The sequence below is a fragment of the Zonotrichia albicollis genome, chromosome 12, assembly GCF_047830755.1.
Source record: "Zonotrichia albicollis isolate bZonAlb1 chromosome 12, bZonAlb1.hap1, whole genome shotgun sequence".
NCBI classification, from domain to species: Eukaryota; Metazoa; Chordata; class Aves; order Passeriformes; family Passerellidae; genus Zonotrichia; species Zonotrichia albicollis.
The window spans coordinates 1856165-1873933 of NC_133830.1; the positions used below are offsets into that span (position 1 = coordinate 1856165).

The 17769-nt window shown below is 46.2% G+C and overlaps 1 protein-coding gene across 6 annotated transcripts in view; it reads right to left on the reverse strand.

Annotated features, from left to right (window-relative positions):
• Window positions 1-17769, reverse strand: part of LOC102064532 (contactin-4) — a 275228-nt gene that overhangs the window by 128684 nt on the left and 128775 nt on the right. For all 6 annotated transcript variants that reach the window (XM_074550309.1, XM_074550310.1, XM_074550305.1 and 3 more), the window contains exon 3: window positions 292-425. In XM_074550309.1, the coding sequence (XP_074406410.1) occupies window positions 292-346 (55 nt within the window). In that variant the 5' untranslated portion in view covers window positions 347-425. The remainder of the gene's footprint in view (window positions 1-291; window positions 426-17769) is intronic.

Here is a 17769-nt window from a genome sequence, read left to right on the forward strand (position 1 = left end):
TTGAAGAGGAAAGGGGCAGAGCAGACCCCTGAGAAATTGTGCTTGGGCTGGGAGACATGGCCCAAGAGGAAAATGAATTCCACCTTGATGAGTTCAGTAATAAAGGCCTCAAACAGGGATTAATTTGGGTGTTTAATGTCTGGCACATGAGCCATGGGGCACTCTGGCACTGGAGGGAGAAGCAGGGGTGTTTGAGCTCCAATGCCCAATGAATTTGGGCATTTCATCCCTGGCACATCAGAAGGGAAAGCAGAGGTGTTTGGGCTCCAAGGTGTGACGGGGACACCTCACCTGCCAGGCACAGCATGACCGAGTGCAGCACCAGCAGCTCCCATAGCAACCTCATCTTCAGCTCCAGGGGCAGGGACAGCCCAGGAACCTCAGAGCAGAGCAGGGATCCTTGGCAACCTCAGGCCAGCTTCAGTCTGTAAAACAAAACACATTGCAAGGACATTCAGGGGTGCTCCTGCTGACAGCTGGTTCTTCCTTCCCAGGACAGACGGATCTAGGATCAACAAAGAAGCTTTGGTAAATGTTGTATTGCACTAAGACATGACTCTTACAGGTAAATGTTGACTTTCACATTTACCTGTAAGATTACACAATCATTTACACAATCATTCCCAGCAGTGGTTCGTGACCAGTTCAGGTGTCTGGGTGGCAGGTGAGGACTGGGAGCTGTAACCTGGAGCTGTGAAATTTCTGCTGTCTCTTACCCTCAGGAGAGTCACTCCCTGCCTCTCTGGGGTGTAATTAGTGAACTCTGCAGATTAAGATGAAAATTGGAGTAATTTTCTACTCTGTAACTTTTCTGTGCAAACATCATCCAGCAACACTTTGCAGGAAAGCTTCCCACACTGCTCAAGGAAAGGGACATTTCCCATTCCACCTCCATCCTCACTGCTCTAAAACTCTGTTTAAAAATCCACCTTAAAACATCTCCAGGTAAAAATCGATCTTCCCCTCACCCCCTATTACAACCTGTAAATAATTAGAATTTGAGAGCAATTTAAGACTTTCTCTGCTGATCACTGCACACTTCCACCATCCCCCTCTGAGCAACCCAAGAGGGAAAAAACGCCTTCATTTATGAAAGGAACCACTCCAGAGCAGGCATTTAAATATTAAAAATAAATAAATCAGGCCAGACACACATTCTTATAATTTATTCATCTCAGTGCAGACTGGAAGTTCAGGGGCCTTCGTGCTTACAAGACAAACTGCATGAGTAATAACGAGAGAGGGCTCTGCCTGCTTTTGTGAGCTAAAACTGGAGAATTCTTTTAATAAAGTCAGGTTCAATGCACTGGGAAGGCTGAGAATCTTTAGCCTCTGATCTGAAGATGCAGCTTTGGAGCAGGGAGAGATTAATTGCAGAAATTCATCTGTTCTCACACAGACTGATGGGGCGTGCTGGGGGCAGCACGAGTGGCCAATCAATGAATACTAAACTATTTAAGGCAGTGATTAGAGTATTAATTATTAATTTTGGAAGGAAAATGTCTGTATTGATTGACATGGTGAAGCAGTTACACTGATTATAGTAAACTCCAGAAATTTTTTTTTACCCTAAAGTCTTGACCTGTGGAAAAAATATTAATTTTCCTCCAAGAACCAAATTCTCTTGATTATAACAGCAGATGCAAAAGAGATTTCTACCAATTTTACACCAATTTAAGTGAAACTTGAGATAAATCCTGGATTTCAGCAGCTGCTGAAATTCTTCCCTGTTCTCTTTTTCCCATGAATCATTCCCATCAATAAACCTCTACAAAGTTTCTCTTCCTTACCCTGCCTGGAGATGCTTTACAATTATTCTCCTCTCTCCCTGCAATGAGCAGAGCAATAACTCACAGCATTTGATACCTCATTAAAAACACAAGGGGTTGATAAGCTTTTATCAATTTAACCTACTGCCAGGAGCCCGTGGGGAGTGCCCACAAAAAAAATTCCCTACTTTTCCATAAATTAAAAAAAAAATTCCTGGATAGTCTTGAATTTATTGCCCCTCCTCAGCTCTTGCCACAGCTGCCCCGACCCAGCATCCATTTGGGGAAAGTTCTGGCTACTGAGAGGGTTTGCAAACTCATTTTTTGTGGCATTCACATTTTCAGAAAAAATCCCTTTGCCCAGGATTTTTCTTCTGGGAAGATGAGAGGCCTCAGAAAATGAAAACAATTCTTATCTCACTTGCTTCTCCTGTGTTTTGCTCAAGTAAAATGTGTTTAAAAATTCTTTACCCAAAAGTAAAGAATTAAACAAAAGTAATTGTTTAATTATTTTCCAGCGTAAGTTATTTTAACTCATTGGCCAATTGAGGCCAAGCTGTATCTAGACTCTAAAAAAAAATTCACAAATTTTTCATTATTATCTTTTTAGCATTCTGTAAATATATTTTCTGTAGTCTTTAATACAATATAGTATAATAAAGCAATAAATTAGCCTTCTAAAAACATAGACTCAACTACATCATTTCTGCCTTCGTCAGGGCTCCCTGCAAATACAATAATTTTATTTCTTTTTCTACTCAGGAAATAATGCTTCTCTCAGCATTTCAAACACTGGTACCAAGCATTTCGAAGTTACTAACTTTGAATTAGTTTCTAGCTTGCAAAGATATTAAAAGTATCAGGCTCTGTCCTTCCTCCCATCGAGTTTTGACACAATCACTGGATCTCAATTTCAGCCAAAAAGAAAAGTTATGCTAAAAATACAGAATTGGGAATTGGGAATACAGAATTGTGGAATGGTTTGGGTTGGAAGGGACCTTAAATCCCACCCGGTGCCATGGACAGGGACACCTCCCACTGTCCCAGGGTGTGGAATGTCCCCCCCAATGTCCAGCCTGGCCTTGGACAGTTCCAGGGATCCAGGGGCAGCCCCAGCTGCTCTGGGCAATAAACACATTTTAAGTCCCATGAAAAATCTGAAAGTTTTCCATTATTATCTTCAGTAATTCAGCAGCTGCCCCAGAGAACAAGCAGAGGGTCGTGCCCGTGCTCCAAAGCAAAGTTTGCACTCCCTGATGCCTGCACAGGGCAATGCAGGACAGAAAGCTCCCCCAAAGAGAAACGATGCCTGTCTGGGCACAAACAGCCCTGAAGAGTAAATGAGATGATTACCACTGCAAATATTTTCCTAGGGTTAAATGATGGTGGCTCTCAAGGCAGGGCTGCAATTCCATTTCTCGTGCTAGTTCCCTATTTCACATGTGAATGAGTCCAATTCTCAGAATGTTTCCCTGTAAATATTTCTGCTGCTCACATCAGCAGGGCCTTTGTTCAGAGCTCTGCAAGAACTGTTCAAACACATTGACTTTTTATGGCAGCAGCTTTAGGAAAAGCAACATTTGTGCACAAGCAAAAGGTGGATAATTGAAAAGATCCTTCCCATTCCTAAATGTTTCCTGACTACCAAATCCCAGGGGAGCTCGTGCTGCTGCTGAAGGCCTGAAAACTCACAAAGTTTAATATTTCATTTCCAGAAGCAAGCAGAGGCAGTTCCAGGAGTACACAAGTTATTTTTTCGAGATGAAAATGAGATTGCTGAGCTTCAGTCTGGAAGTGCAGCCCATTAGAAACCCCAGTGCCACCACACGTGTGCAGATGTCTTTTTAACTTCACTTCTGGCAAGGCAGCCATTGCAAATTCTTTTGAAAGGCACCTTTGCTCCTAATTGTGTCAGATCTCAAGATCTCAGTCCTGAGATGCTGAGCCTCCGAGACCAGCTTGGGGGTCTCGGGAGTCCTGGAATGTTGCCAGAAGTGTCTGGTAGCTAGACTTTTACCCTGCACAGGAGACGACAAGGATGAGGGCTTCACTGGGTGAATGGTGAAGGGATTAGTTAATTAGAGAGTGAGACACAAGGTTTAGGATTTATGTACAGGGGGGTTTAGAGGAGTAAGATGGAGGAATTGGGGTGTGTCCTGTCCTCCTCCTTCTTCCTCCTCTCCTCCATCTTCTTTGGCCACGGTGGCACCTTTCTATTGGTTATTACTAAGAGTACACCGAGTTATAACAATAGATGGTATTGGGGAAAAATGATAAATATTGTATACGTAGCAAAGGGTATAAAGATACGTGGCTGCCCGGAGGGCAGACCAGAGTGTGCCCATAGCTGACTGCTGTGCAGATCTCTGTTGAGCTGAAAGAACATCTTTTAGATAAACAATTAATAAACATAAAACCAGAAAGAAGAACTGAAGCCTCTTCTCGTCCTTCAACACGCGTGGTGCCCCAAGGCCACCCCGGGCCTTTCAGGCCCCTCAAACAGCCGAGATAAACCCAGACTTGGCGTCCCTGGACGGACCACGAACCACCACAACCTTTCGGGGGAAGATAAATCCGGACACTTGGCGTCCCTGGGTGGGCCAGAACCACCACAACCTTTCGGGGGAAGATAAACCGGACATTTGGCTTCCACTGGGTGAGCTCGAACCACCACAACCTTTCGGGGGGGCCACCACCACCTTCAAAGCCCTGAAGAAAAAAAGAGAGAAGAAGAGAAAAAAAAAAGCCAGCAGAGACTGCAAAAAAAAACCAGCAGTCACTGAGAATTCCATCTCTCAGTTTCTGCCGAAGAGAATTCGTAGCAGAACAGCCCGGACTGGAACCAGAAGGCGCCCTGGGTCCACCTCTCGTGATCTGCTGGACAGATCGAGACGTCCAGACTGCTCTGGCGACAGATTTGGTAAGAAAGCCTGAAAATAAGAACATGGGAGGCACACCTTCCCAGGAACAACGGGAAATTTTGTCCACCTTATAAGGTGTGACACAAACATACAAAAAAAAAAAATTATTAGCTCTGGCCTTAAAAGGCCGAGAGGAAAACCCCCGAGACGCAGCAGACGTCCGGGGGGGGGGCCCTCAAAAGAGGGGGGAGCAATGCAGGACTCCGGAAAAAATTAGCTCTGGCCTTAAAAGGCCAGGAAGAAATAACCCCGAGACGCAGCAGACGTCCGGGGGGGGACTCTCTGAAAGAGAGGGGGGAGCAAGGCTCCAGGAAAGAAAAAATTATTAGCTCTGGCCTTAAAAGGCCGAGTGGAAAAATGCTCTTGGAGAAAAAAGAGCAAGAAATATTATTAAAACACCCGGTCCCAAAACCCAGAAACCTCGGGAAACTCCCAAAAAGCGTCCAAAAAGTCCAGAGAGCATGGAGGACTCAGGAGCAGAGGGAGAACGGGGGGGGAGAGGGGACCGGGGGGAGGCGCTTTCTCGCGGCGGCGGAGCAGGCGGGGAGCGCGGCTGAAAGAAAAAACAAGAGACGCGTGTTCAGATATGGCTTTGCTAAGCTCAGGGCCGGGGGGTGCAGCGGCCCCGGGGGCCGGCAAAGTAGCAGAAACGCGCGCGGCAGGCAAAACTTGCAAGAACCCGGGAGGGCAGAGTCACATGCCAGCGCAGAAGGGGCGTCCGACATGGGCAGCGGCATGGGGGAAATTGCGCAATCCCAGAAAGCTGCGGCGAGACGCAAGAGGCGCGCGGTTGTGACGCAAAAAAAAACCCGGTGCGAGTCGCGGCGGGCGCGGGTGCCGGCGGGGGCGGCCCGCACACACCGACATAGGGCCACACACACACACAGCGTCGGAGGAGGAGGAGACAGTCCGGGGCAGACCGAGGGGGGAAAATTCAGAGGCGGAATAAAAAGGGAGAGGAAAAAATTACCTCGGGATAGACACAGAGCAGCTCGGAAAGCACGCATGCGCCGAGCGCGGGCGGGGGCGGGCCAGACCCCCGGTGACGTCTCAGGCGAGGAGGGGCCCTCTCCAGACTTGGTGCCTTTGGTAAAAACCCTCGGGGTCCCAAGCCTCTCCCCTCCCGGGGAGGCTTGTGTGTTTTCTAACCCTATTGTCAGTTGAATCAAAAACCAGGTAACCCCTGAGTGCACGACATGCCAGATCGGTTCAGCAGAGCTACAGCATCATTTCGTAACAAGTCTGCAACTATGCAGCGATTTTCCTCAACAAGATATAAGAAGAAACGAATACTCAGACAAAAGTCGAGACTCAGACTGCAAAGGACAACTCAGGAGAGAAACAAGAGAAACGAAAGACTCTGGGGGGTTTTCCCTTTGGGGTCTTGAATATTTCTGTATAAGAACGAAAGACTCGGGGGGGTTTTCTCCTTGGGATCTTGAATTGCAATAGGCAATGGGATAAATTTATCAATTACAGGGGAAACTGACAAAGGATCATATATTGATCAGCTGGCAGATTTTTTTGACATTTCTCCCATTTGGAGAGGAATTTTAAGGGTGGATTTCTTTGACATTTCTCCCATTTGGAGAAGAATTTTAAGGGTAGGATTTTATGTTTTAATAGTTTAAGGTTTTATGTTGTAATAGTTCTCCTAGTCCTCATCCATGTCGTCCCAGATGCCATGAATCGGATTGTAAAAGAGGTTTTCTTGGGGCAAACAGAAGGGGGAGATGTCGGATCTCAAGATCTCAGTCCTGAGATGCTGAGCCTCCGAGACCAGCTTGGGGGTCTCGGGAGTCCTGGAATGTTGCCAGAAGTGTCTGGTAGCTAGACTTTTACCCTGCACAGGAGACGACAAGGATGAGGGCTTCACAGGGTGAATGGTGAAGGGATTAGTTAATTAGAGAGTGAGACACAAGGTTTAGGATTTATGTACAGGGGGGTTTAGAGGAGTAAGATGGAGGAATTGGGGTGTGTCCTGTCCTCCTCCTTCTTCCTCCTCTCCTCCATCTTCTTTGGCCACGGTGGCACCTTTCTATTGGTTATTACTAAGAGTACACCGAGTTATAACAATAGATGGTATTGGGGAAAAATGATAAATATTGTATACGTAGCAAAGGGTATAAAGATACGTGGCTGCCCGGAGGGCAGACCAGAGTGTGCCCATAGCTGACTGCTGTGCAGATCTCTGTTGAGCTGAAAGAACATCTTTTAGATAAACAATTAATAAACATAAAACCAGAAAGAAGAACTGAAGCCTCTTCTCGTCCTTCAACACGCGTGGTGCCCCAAGGCCACCCCGGGCCTTTCAGGCCCCTCAAACAGCCGAGATAAACCCAGACTTGGCGTCCCTGGACGGACCACGAACCACCACAACCTTTCGGGGGAAGATAAATCCGGACATAATTGGATTCTGCCAAAGAAACTTGACTCTAAGAGCTCTGACTGCAGGCAGGTAGGAGGGGGAAAAAGAAAGTGTGGAGTAGAAATATTTGTGGTGAATTTTTCAGCATTTGTGGGCATGGCTGTATGAGTAATTTTGCTTGGATGTTTCATAATTAGCAGTTCTGTAAAAGCTAAATAGAAATTAAAATCCTGAGGCTGATATATCTATGGATGCAGTCGGAATGTGAAAAATACTTTGCAAGATAAATTTGTACTATGTGACCTGTTCGTTTTGTGAATATTCTGAAGGAAAACCTGCAGGACACACCTAAGGTTGATGCCTTAGGATTTCAGCTTTTTTATTTTCCATCTATTTGCAATTCTGTAAATCTTCAGTGTGTCACTCCAAACTCCACACTCAGTGTGAGCTGCTGCTTTCCCATTTGGGGCAGACACAACAATTCCTCTGCAGGCCTGGCAATCAAGGACACCTCACTGCCTCAGGCCCAGAGATGGGAACAAAAGGGAGTTGGGGGCAGCAAATCTGGGGTCAATGACTTCATTACCTGGAGCTGGAATTGGCAGATTAAGCCCCAATATGCAAATGGGCCAAACTTATAAAAGTGTGAAAACCTCTTGACCCATTGTCCATTTTTGGGTGTAGCCCTAAATGTACCTGAAGGCATGTTCAATAAATGTTCAATAAATAGAACAGCTTTTTATTCCTTTAATTCTGCCTGGCCTCTGGTTTTAGGTAATCCCAAAAAGACACCAGGACCCCAAAGAGCTGCAGCAGCAGGAGCATCCTCAGCCCTCAGCTCCCATTTAGCTGTGCCCACTGGTGTGCTGCAGAGTGCCAGCCCTGCTCAGCTCGCAGATAAATCACTGCTAATGAAGCGTGCTGCACAGACAGACAGCAACAGGCATCCTTTCATCACCTCGGCTCAGGGGGGGCTGGGGGGAGCACAAAACACTCAGCACTAATGGGGCACTCGTTCCACTGGAGGTGATGCAGCCCTGGGGCTGCCACAGGGGTGACCCCAGGGCAGGAGCAGGGAATTCACTGATTCCCTCCACTCCAAGGAGATGTACAAAAAGAACAATACCCAGTAAGAAAAGGAGAGTGAGGCTGTAATTGTGGGCATGCAGTTCTGATATGTGGATTTTTAGGAAAGATAAAGAAGTTCCAAAGAGGACTCCAAAAGGGCTAAAAAAAGGTCAGAATTTAGGGGGTAGCATTGATTTAGCTGATAAAAGATATGTTTGAGAGTTGGCTTCATCTCTTCATAAATTTCTTTGCTAAGATTTTTGACCAGATCATGCATAACTTTCTAATGAAGGCGTGACAAAATCCAGGGATTGGCAGCTAAGGGACGTTAATTCATGCTGCCAAAAGCTCCTCGGGGGCACCCAGCTTTTGGCATGGAGCAGGCAAAGGAGGCTTTTCCCAAAATGACAGAAAATTGCCTTATCTGTGAAAGGAACTGAGCAGAGCTGTTCCAGAGGAGCAGCACCTGGGCACAGGCATGGCCCAGACCCAGGAAAACTCAGCCTTGAAACCCAGACCCAGGAAAACTCAGATTTGTAACCCAAATCCAGCAAAACTCAGCCTTGTAACCCAGACCCAGCAAAACTCAGATTTGTAACCCAAATCCAGCAAAACTCAGCCTTGTAACCCAAACCCAGCAAAACTCAGCCTTGTAACCCAGACCCAGGAAAACTCAGCCTTGTAACCCAAATCCAGCAAAACTCAGCCTTGTAATCCAGCTCCAGCAAAACTCAGCCTTGTAACCCAGACCCAGCAAAACTCAGCCTTGAAACCCAGACCCAGCAAAACTCAGATTTGTAACCCAGACCCAGCAAAACTCAGCCTTGTAACCCAAATCCAGCAAAACTCAGCCTTGTAACCCAAATCCAGCAAAGCTCAGCCTTGTAACCCAAATCCAGCAAAACTCAGCCTTGTAACCCAGACCCAGCAAAACTCAGCCTTGAAACCCAGACCCAGCTCAGAGCCCTGTGCTAAGCCAGGCCTGTGTGCCAGCAGAGCCCAGGCTCTCTCCAGCAGCTGCAATCAGTGACCTGCAAAGCTCAGCAGCCCAAAAATAGAAGGTGCCTGAAAGAAATGTCCTCAAAAGTGCAAATTTCACAGCAGTACTTCTTTGACATATGCACATTGATTTTTTTTTCAGCACTCAAAGAAAAAGTTGGTTTTTTGTGGTTTTTTTGTTTTTTTTTTTTTCTGTGGGAGTTGGCTTTTTTGGTCGTTGTAAGTTCTTAGGTAAACAATAACTTTCCCTTTTGTGTAAGGAAAAAACCAAAACAAAGGGGGTTTTGAAAAGAAGGCTGGGGGAGATGAAGGGCAGTGGGCACATGGCTGTGGCAGCTCCCACTGAGCTCTCCTCACTCTCACAGCACCTCTGGCAGACCCTGGTCTGGCTCAGACCTGAAATGATCCCTCCTGAGATGGATCCACACACAATTCCCACGCTGTGCCTGATAAACAGTGACACACACAGAGCACACTGTGCCTGTAAATGGGAATCACAGAATATCCAAGGCCCCAACAACCCCACCCTGTCCCTCAGAGTGTTTCCCAAATGGCAAAATCCACTCTGGGCTTTCCCCCCTTCTGAATTCCAGGCAAAATCCAGGCCCAAAAATGACTTGTGTGAGAAAACAAAGTCAGATTTCACACTGTGCTCCCTCTGGGCCCTCACTCCCATTCCCTGGATTGAGATCTCATTTCCCTGGGCCAGGGAAGCCACAGCAGCTGCACAGACAGAATTTCCCAGCCCAGCCATTTGTCCTTGTCAGGCCCTGGGTGAGCTGTGCCCCAGCCACGTCCTGGCTGTCACATCCATCCCATCCCATGAACACAGCTCCAGCAGCACCAGCAGAGATTCCTGATGGAATCACTCAGGAAGAGCCCACTGCCCCAAATTACAACCTCTGCAGTTTAAATACTGTTTATTCCATTGAGGTTTTTTGTAAATTCTCCCTAATTCATGCTCATCCCACAGTAAGCCAGCAGTGGGACAGACAGGGAGGGGCTTCTGTGCTGCTGGAATTACAGAATTAAGGCTGGGGGTGTTAATTAGGGCTCCCTGCTTATTGTTCTGCCTTTCCCATGGAAATCCCTCTCAGCAGCACCATCCCTTTCTGGCTGGGTGTGGAAGCAACATTCCCAGTTTATCTTTATGCAGAACATAAAGCCACAGCTTAAAACCTGATTTATAGGGACTGGATTATACCTTTAACATTCACAGGTGACCCTGCACCATTTAAAACTCCTTGGAAGCAACAATCCACCCTAAACACAAATATTCCCAGCTGAGCCACGAGTTCCTTGAATCAGCACAGTTTTACACAGGTTAAAAAAAAAGTAATTAAATGTTTTTAATCACCAGGCACTAAAAGTGCACCATCACACCCTCAGGAAACTCAGAATTGCCCTGGAAAACCTGGATAATGCAAGGATAAATCATGCCCAGGGAGGGAGAGGGGGAGGCTGGAGACAAGTCTGAATTGAGGCTGGGGGTGTTAATTAGGGCTCACTGATTATTGTTCTGCCTTTCCCATCAAGGAGGGATTGGGAAATGCTCACCTGAGGCAGCAGCAGCTCTCAGAGAACATCCACACACAAACAGCCACAAACTCTGAGGAGCTCAATTCCAACAAGGAGCAACATTATCCTAATAAAAAGCTACAAGCAGTGAAACTTCCCAGCCTGGCATTTTCTACAAATTAGAATTTATCCTCTTTTAGAGAGACTTTCACTAAAGATTGTCTGGATCAGTTACCTCAAAAATCACCAATTTAAAGCCAATTTCCACCTTCACCAAGTGACATTTCCAGTGAAGTGTTTTGCAAGATTAAAGCAAGGGGCTATCCCATGCAGGCAAGCAATAAATTACAAACCTCAAAAGATGCTAGCTATAGGGAGAGTAAAATAACTCAAAACAGCAAAAAAAATTTGAGTTGGTATTCCCTAAGTCCAGTTCTTCTCTCCTAACTGCATCACCAGCCCATCAGCAACAGAAGTGGTCTGCAAGGACCATTATAGATCCAATTTTGCTTTTTTCTGACAGGAAAACTCTCAGTGAGAGCCCTGGATGAGAGCTCAGCCAGCCCTGCCCCTCCTGGTCACCAAGCAGGCTCTGAGCAAACCCCTTAATGCAAAAAATAAGTGGTCAGACTGCAATATCCAACTGCAGCTGACTTTGGAGCAGAAATTTCCTACAGAAATAAAATTTCCTACAGAAATAAAATTTCCCACAGAAATAAGGGTTAATAATTGAGGGCTGCCTCAGTTTGGGAGAATGCTGCACCAGGGGAACCAGGCTGCCAGGGAAGTTCCTGTTATCCCTAAATCGCTGCTTTGAGATAAGGAATCAAGGCAGTTTCACTCTCCAAACAAACTGAGATAAGCAACATTCAAAGTTATCATTCCCTTTTGGATAGCTCCCAAAATCCAGATTATCAGACAGTGAAATCTTGTCCAGGAGACAAAAAAATGATGTGAAAATATTGAAGATATTTCTGTATCATCTCCAAAATCAGCATCTTAATGACATTTTACTTTTCATTTACAGAATAATCCCTTTGATTTCAAAGACAAAAGGAGAGTTTTCTCCACAGGGAGGTTCCAGTGGACACACACACACACAAACCTGCTGAAAAATGCTTTGCCTTCCTTCAGAGGCACAAATTGGAGCTTTCTTAGGAGCGTAAAATGGAACTTGAAGAAGAAAAACAGCAAGGAAGTTTATTAACTTTGAGAAGCTGTGAGAAGGCAGCTCTCTGTGTATTCCTGGGAGCTATCAAAACAAAAATTCCCTCATCACCTATTACTGGCAGAAGGCTTCCAACCCAGATAATTGAGATGCTTGGACCTCAAATGTTTTTTAACTGTTTTGTTAAATCCAAAAATCATCTAGGGAAGGCAAAAAAAAAAAATAAACCTCACCAATCATTTTGATATCCCTGTTACGTGAATATTTAGTGTTTTGTTTCCCCTTCCAAGTTTATTTTAAAGATTGCCTGGAACTGAGGGAGCTGGGGATGCTGAGCGAGGAGAGGAGCAGGGGCTGGGGAGATCCGAGAGCAGAAGAAAGGAGAAACACCTCTACACTTTGCCCGTTTTGATATGGAATTAATCTTTATTAATTCCATTAATTTTAATTTTATATGGAATTAATTTTTGTTAATTCCATCAATTTGAATTTTATATGGAATTAGGAGCTCCCAGGCTGTCCTGGAGCTGGAATGTGTTTCCCAGAGGGGCCAAGCTGCAGCTGGGGCTGCTTTGCTCCATCCTCCAGGCTGGGCAGGACATGGTGCCAGTCCAAGCCCTGCCCAGAGGATGTTAGAGAACCACACCAGGGCTGCCATGTCACAGACATCTTTTCATGAAAATCCTTTCTTAGGATTTTTTCCTCCTGAGAAGCTGAGAAGATTCAAGAACAGCAGATTTTGGGGGTTTGGTGTGGAAAGAGAAGCAGCTCTGCTGCTCAGGCCCTGATGTGGTTTGGGTTATTCTGGGTTGGAATTCAGGGCACAAATAGGCTCCAACAGAGAACAAAGTGATGTCCCAGCACACAGCACCTTTGTTGGCAGCTCCAACCCCAGAAGGGCATCAGGGAACTGCCATGGGCACAGCAGAGCCTGCCTGCTGTGGGCACAGATTCTGGCCACCAAGAGCCACCTGCCCATGGGGACACTGCACCTGGGAGCTCCTTGGAGGTGCTGGGCCAGGAAATCCCTGTGAGAAATGATTTAAAAGCTGTGGCTGAGTGGGAGCAGGGCAGGAGCTCGTGGCTGTCCCAGGGGAGGTGACCCATCCCCGTGCTGTGACCTGACAGCAGAGCAAAGTGACTCTGGTGCCACCTCCCTGCAGTCCCTGCTGCTGCTTGGTACCCACAACACCATCCTCCCGCTCTGATTTAATTACTAAACATAAAAGGAAATAAAACTTCGGAGTGAAAACAAAGAAATTGCTCTGGGTGTAATTGATGGGAGCTGTTCTCCAGCAGAGCACCATAAAGTGCCTGTTTACAATCCCTATTAGAGGGCTGCACACACTCTGCCATTTCCCCACTCCGAACTATGCAGATTACATGAAATTACTGCCTCTTCCTGCCTCTGCCATATTTTATGGAACAGTGTGGATTTTTTTAAAGGCATCCTTGCAATAAGTGCAGGAAAAATTAATAAATAATTAAATAAGGCTCCTGTGAGCTCCCTCGTTGCCAGGGGCTCTCAGGCTGGGCTGTGCTGAGCAGCTGGCAGAGGCACCCAGGGAAGGGGTGCTGCACACAGCTTTGTTTTCAATCTGGAACATCAATTACTGAAGGAACCAAGCCCCTGGCCAGACACAACAGGAGCATCTCCACAGCTGATAACCAGCCCAGCTCCAGCAGGCATCTCAGGAATGGCTGCACCAGGATTTATTGGGATCACATGAAGGCCTTGCTTTGCTTGCCATGGGCAGCAGATGAAAGGAAACCAGGTGTGCAGGCATTGATTTGTGTGTGAGGGCTCCCAGGGGTGTGAGCAGCGATGTTTGCTGCTGCTGTCCCTGGCTGAGGGCTCTGCCTGTCCCTCCATCCTGCAGAGCCTGGAGTGGGGTGGGATGAGCAGAACCTGCTGCTCTGGGAAGGGGCTCTGCCTGCCCTGGGCCCTGCAGCAGCTCCAGGAGCTCCTCCAAAGGCTCAGGAGGAGAGGAAAGGAGCCAGGAGGTGAGACAGAGTCCATCCTGAATTGGGTGAAGTGTCTGACAACGGTGAAAAGTCAAACGGCCAAAGCTGAAAGAAAAACTCGCATGCCAAGACAGCAAGGAGACGGAGAAAGAAAAACAGAAAAGACCACGAGGTCAATTTGCCCCGACCTAGAAATTCCTTTGATAAAGAAGAACTGGTGCTAAGTGTCATGCAGGATGAATACGTATGAACTTATTGTGAAACTGTATGCATATGCATTTGGAAGGGGGATAAAAGGAGGTCTGAAATTTTCAGGGGTACGCATGCCTTTTGAGGAAGATTTTCTCCGTGTGCGTCCAGCGTCGTAAATAAACATACCGAGCTTTACAACTTTTATAAAGTTGTGAAGTTTCTTCTTTTCTCCGCAAAACAGAGGGACCTGAGGCTCAGCATGCACAGCAGCTCCAAAGCCACCTGTGTAATTTACAGCCTCTCCCTGCTCCAGGCCCTGCCCCGAGCAGCAGGGTCTGCTCCCACCTTGCGTGGATTGAGCCTGGATGAATAAAGAGGGGAGTTCACACCAAATCCAGCCTGTTCTCTAAAGCTGAGCAGGAATTCTTGACTCCAGGGGGCACAGGGGGCCCAGAGAAGCTTTGGATGCTCCATTCCTGGAAGGGTCCAAGGCCAAGCTGGGCTTGGAGCAACCAAGCTGGAAGGAGCTGAGCTTTAAGGTCCCTTCCAGCCCAAACCATTCTGTGATTTTGGGAATCCATCCCCGTCCAGGCTGCAGAGAGGCACAGCTGGACCCTGTAAAAACCACACATCATAGTGCTGTGTCAAACCACCCATTTTAATACCCTTAAAATGCTAATTGCCAATATTTCAACCTCTGTCTGCCTCTTAACTTTAGGTGCCAACTTATTTCCAGCCATAGTTGGTATTTTCTGTTCTTCCTTCTGCATAGATGGAGCTGTCAGCTCAAATTTAATACAGCCAATATTTGGCAAAATTTCTTTGTGATATCTGAGTGATTGTGGGACAATTTCTTAAAAAAATAATAAAAATTGCAACATCTTGAGTTGAAGATAAAATCAAAGTTCCAAACCAGGAAACAGAGTATGGAATTCGAGCATTAAGGCTGAGAAAAGGATGAGTAAAAAAATGTCCAGATGAAGTTTGGGGTGGGAGGGAGGAGCGTGAGCAGGCCCTGGAGCAAAGGCACCCCAGAGCTGCCAGGAGACCCCAAAGGCACCAGGGACTGAGATTCCAGCTGGGAACAGGGGAGCAGCCCCACACCCACCACAGTCATCCCCTGCCACAGAATTAAAGGGAATTTTTGGTGGCTAGAGAAGGATTTACTGCGTGCAGTAAAACTCCAGTTGTACAACTGAAGTTACAGCAGCAGAGTGTTAATTTATCTGCTGTTCACACAGCTAAAGCAATGACTGGGAGCTAAACCAGGGAGCAGAAATCACCCAGTTTATGGCCCCTATTAGTTCCAAGGGGCTTTGGATAAGACCATACTGGAAATAACAGAAATATCACCAGATGGAAGAAAAAAAAAAGTTATCAATATCTGCATCATGTAATTTATCAGTTAAATCCCATTGATTTAACTGATACCCATTGAAAAAGAGCTACACACATTATAAGCCTTCACCAACACTTAACCAGAAGCCCTTTCTAAATTTTATTTTAATTAAAGCACAATCATTACATTCCCCTGTATTTTATGACTGCCACTTTATCAACAGGAGCTCCATAAAATACCCAAAGTAAGCAAGAAGTTAAAGATAAAAAAGGAAAAATAAGTATTTCAATTCAGAGAGTTATTTCTTCCTCTTAATTTTCTTTTTAAATCACTGCACAAGAGAGAACATCCCAGTAAAGGCACAGCAGGCACTGAAAACGGAATTGTTTTGAGTCAGGAAATATAAAAATGTTTAATTTCAGCCTCCAAAGTTGCTGGTTTTTAAATGTCCCTCAGTTTATCTGTCTGTTCCTTCTGCCTGCTCCCTTCTGCACAAGTTCTCAAGCCCAGCAGCCCTCAGACTTGGAGGCCCAGAGCTGACCCCAAACACACCTTTCAAACAGAAAGGAACTGAACAGAACCACCCAGAGAGTCTGCCTCAACACATTTCCCAAAAGTGTTCATTTCCCAAAAATGTTCATTTCCAGAGGATGGCCCAGAGCAGCCCACCAGAGCTGTCCCAACACTCAGCTGGAATCACCAACACCAGCCTGGGGACAGATCCAAGTAATTTGGTGTAAAAAGGTAGGAAAGACAAGGTTTTGGTTGTAATGCAGAAAGGAACCGAACACAACGATCCTGAGAGTCTGCCTCAACACATTTCCCAAAAATATTCATTTCCAGAAGATGGCCCAAAGAAGCCCACCAAAGCTGCCACAACACCCAGCCTGGGGACAGATCCAAGTAATTTGGTGTAAAAAGGTAGGAAACACAAAGTTTTGGTTGTAGTGCAGAAAGGAACTGAACACAACGATCCTGAGAGTCTGCCTCAACACGTTTCCCAAAAGTGTTCATTTCCCAAAAGTGTTCATTTCCAGAGAACCAGAGCTGTCCCAACACTCAGCTATAATCACCAAGCCCAGCCTGGGGACAGATCCAAATAATTTGGTCAAAAAGGGTGGGAAACACAAGTTTTTGGTTGTAGTGCCAGAGGAAAAAGGCTCTGAAGATGTTTCCTGACGTGCTGGCAGCTGCTCTGAGAGCGATGCTGCACAGCAGCTCCTGATGGAAACCCACAGTGACGGGGCTTACACAGCTTCACACGTGTAACACCCAGCAGTGCCTGGCAAAACCAGCATTCGGGGCACTGACAGGCTCAGAGGAAACTCTAACAGCAAGCACAGAGATCCCTCTGGAGATTTCTTGTGGGAAAATCACACTAAACCCCAGTATTGACATAAGGTTAAAAGATATTCTAAATCAATTGACATTTAAGGCTGTGGCAGTGTTAGCATGTCTGGAAAATGCAAAAACCTTGTTAACCCCCTTGTATCGGTCTTTAGCTTGAAAATGCCGCCTACATTTGATACTGGGAAGGAGATATCCAGTACAATCAGGAGGTTTTAACCTGCTAAGAACCAGGCACACAGTGCATTTTCATGTTAGACAGCACAGGCTGCAATCCCCACTCTCACAAACCAGCTGGGGATTTCTCCCTGCCTCTCTTGCTCATCCAGAGGAAGCTGGAAGGAGCTAATGAGAAATAACCTTTACAGTGTCACCCCCAATATTCCTCATTTCTGTGAAATGAGGTTTTCTCCTGGCTGTTTCCCTCTGAGGCTGCAGCCCATCCCTGCATCAGGAGCTGCTCCCGTGGCGTTCAGCCCTCCCAGCCCTGCAGAGGGTTTGAGTTGTTTCCTGTTCCTCCCATCTGGGATGTGGTCACCAAGCTGTCTCTGCTGCTTCCACCCACTAAAGCCCATTATGGTTTCATGCCCCTGCACCCTCTCCTGGGAGCACACACACACACACAGACACACAACTTCTTCAAATCTCCTCAAATCCATCACTTATAGCCAGGGAAGTTCATCAGCCACCTAACCTCATTAGCTTCTCATGCCCCACTTGCAAAACTTCAGAGATCCTTCCAGAGTTATTTATGAAATCCCTGAGAGGAGAAATAAATTCTAAACAAGTTGTATTTTAAACTGGTGCCCAGGAACTGACCCTGAACCCAACCTGTGCCAAACCCCAGCACTTTGCTCTTTAATGGATTAATTTTTTCAAAGCTCAATTTTAAAAAATGTCAAATAATCCTTTCAGAAACCCTCAGGAAGACTGGACAAATTAACTTCACACTTGAAGGGCTATAGCAAATAAACTCAGCATCCAAAAGCATCGTAACAATTAGCATGTAACAAATAACAAACATCACAATTCCCTAAGCCACATCCCCTGAGGTTTTAGCTAAAAATACAAGGTTCCTGCCCAAATCAGTGCACCTATCACGTTAGGAAGATAAA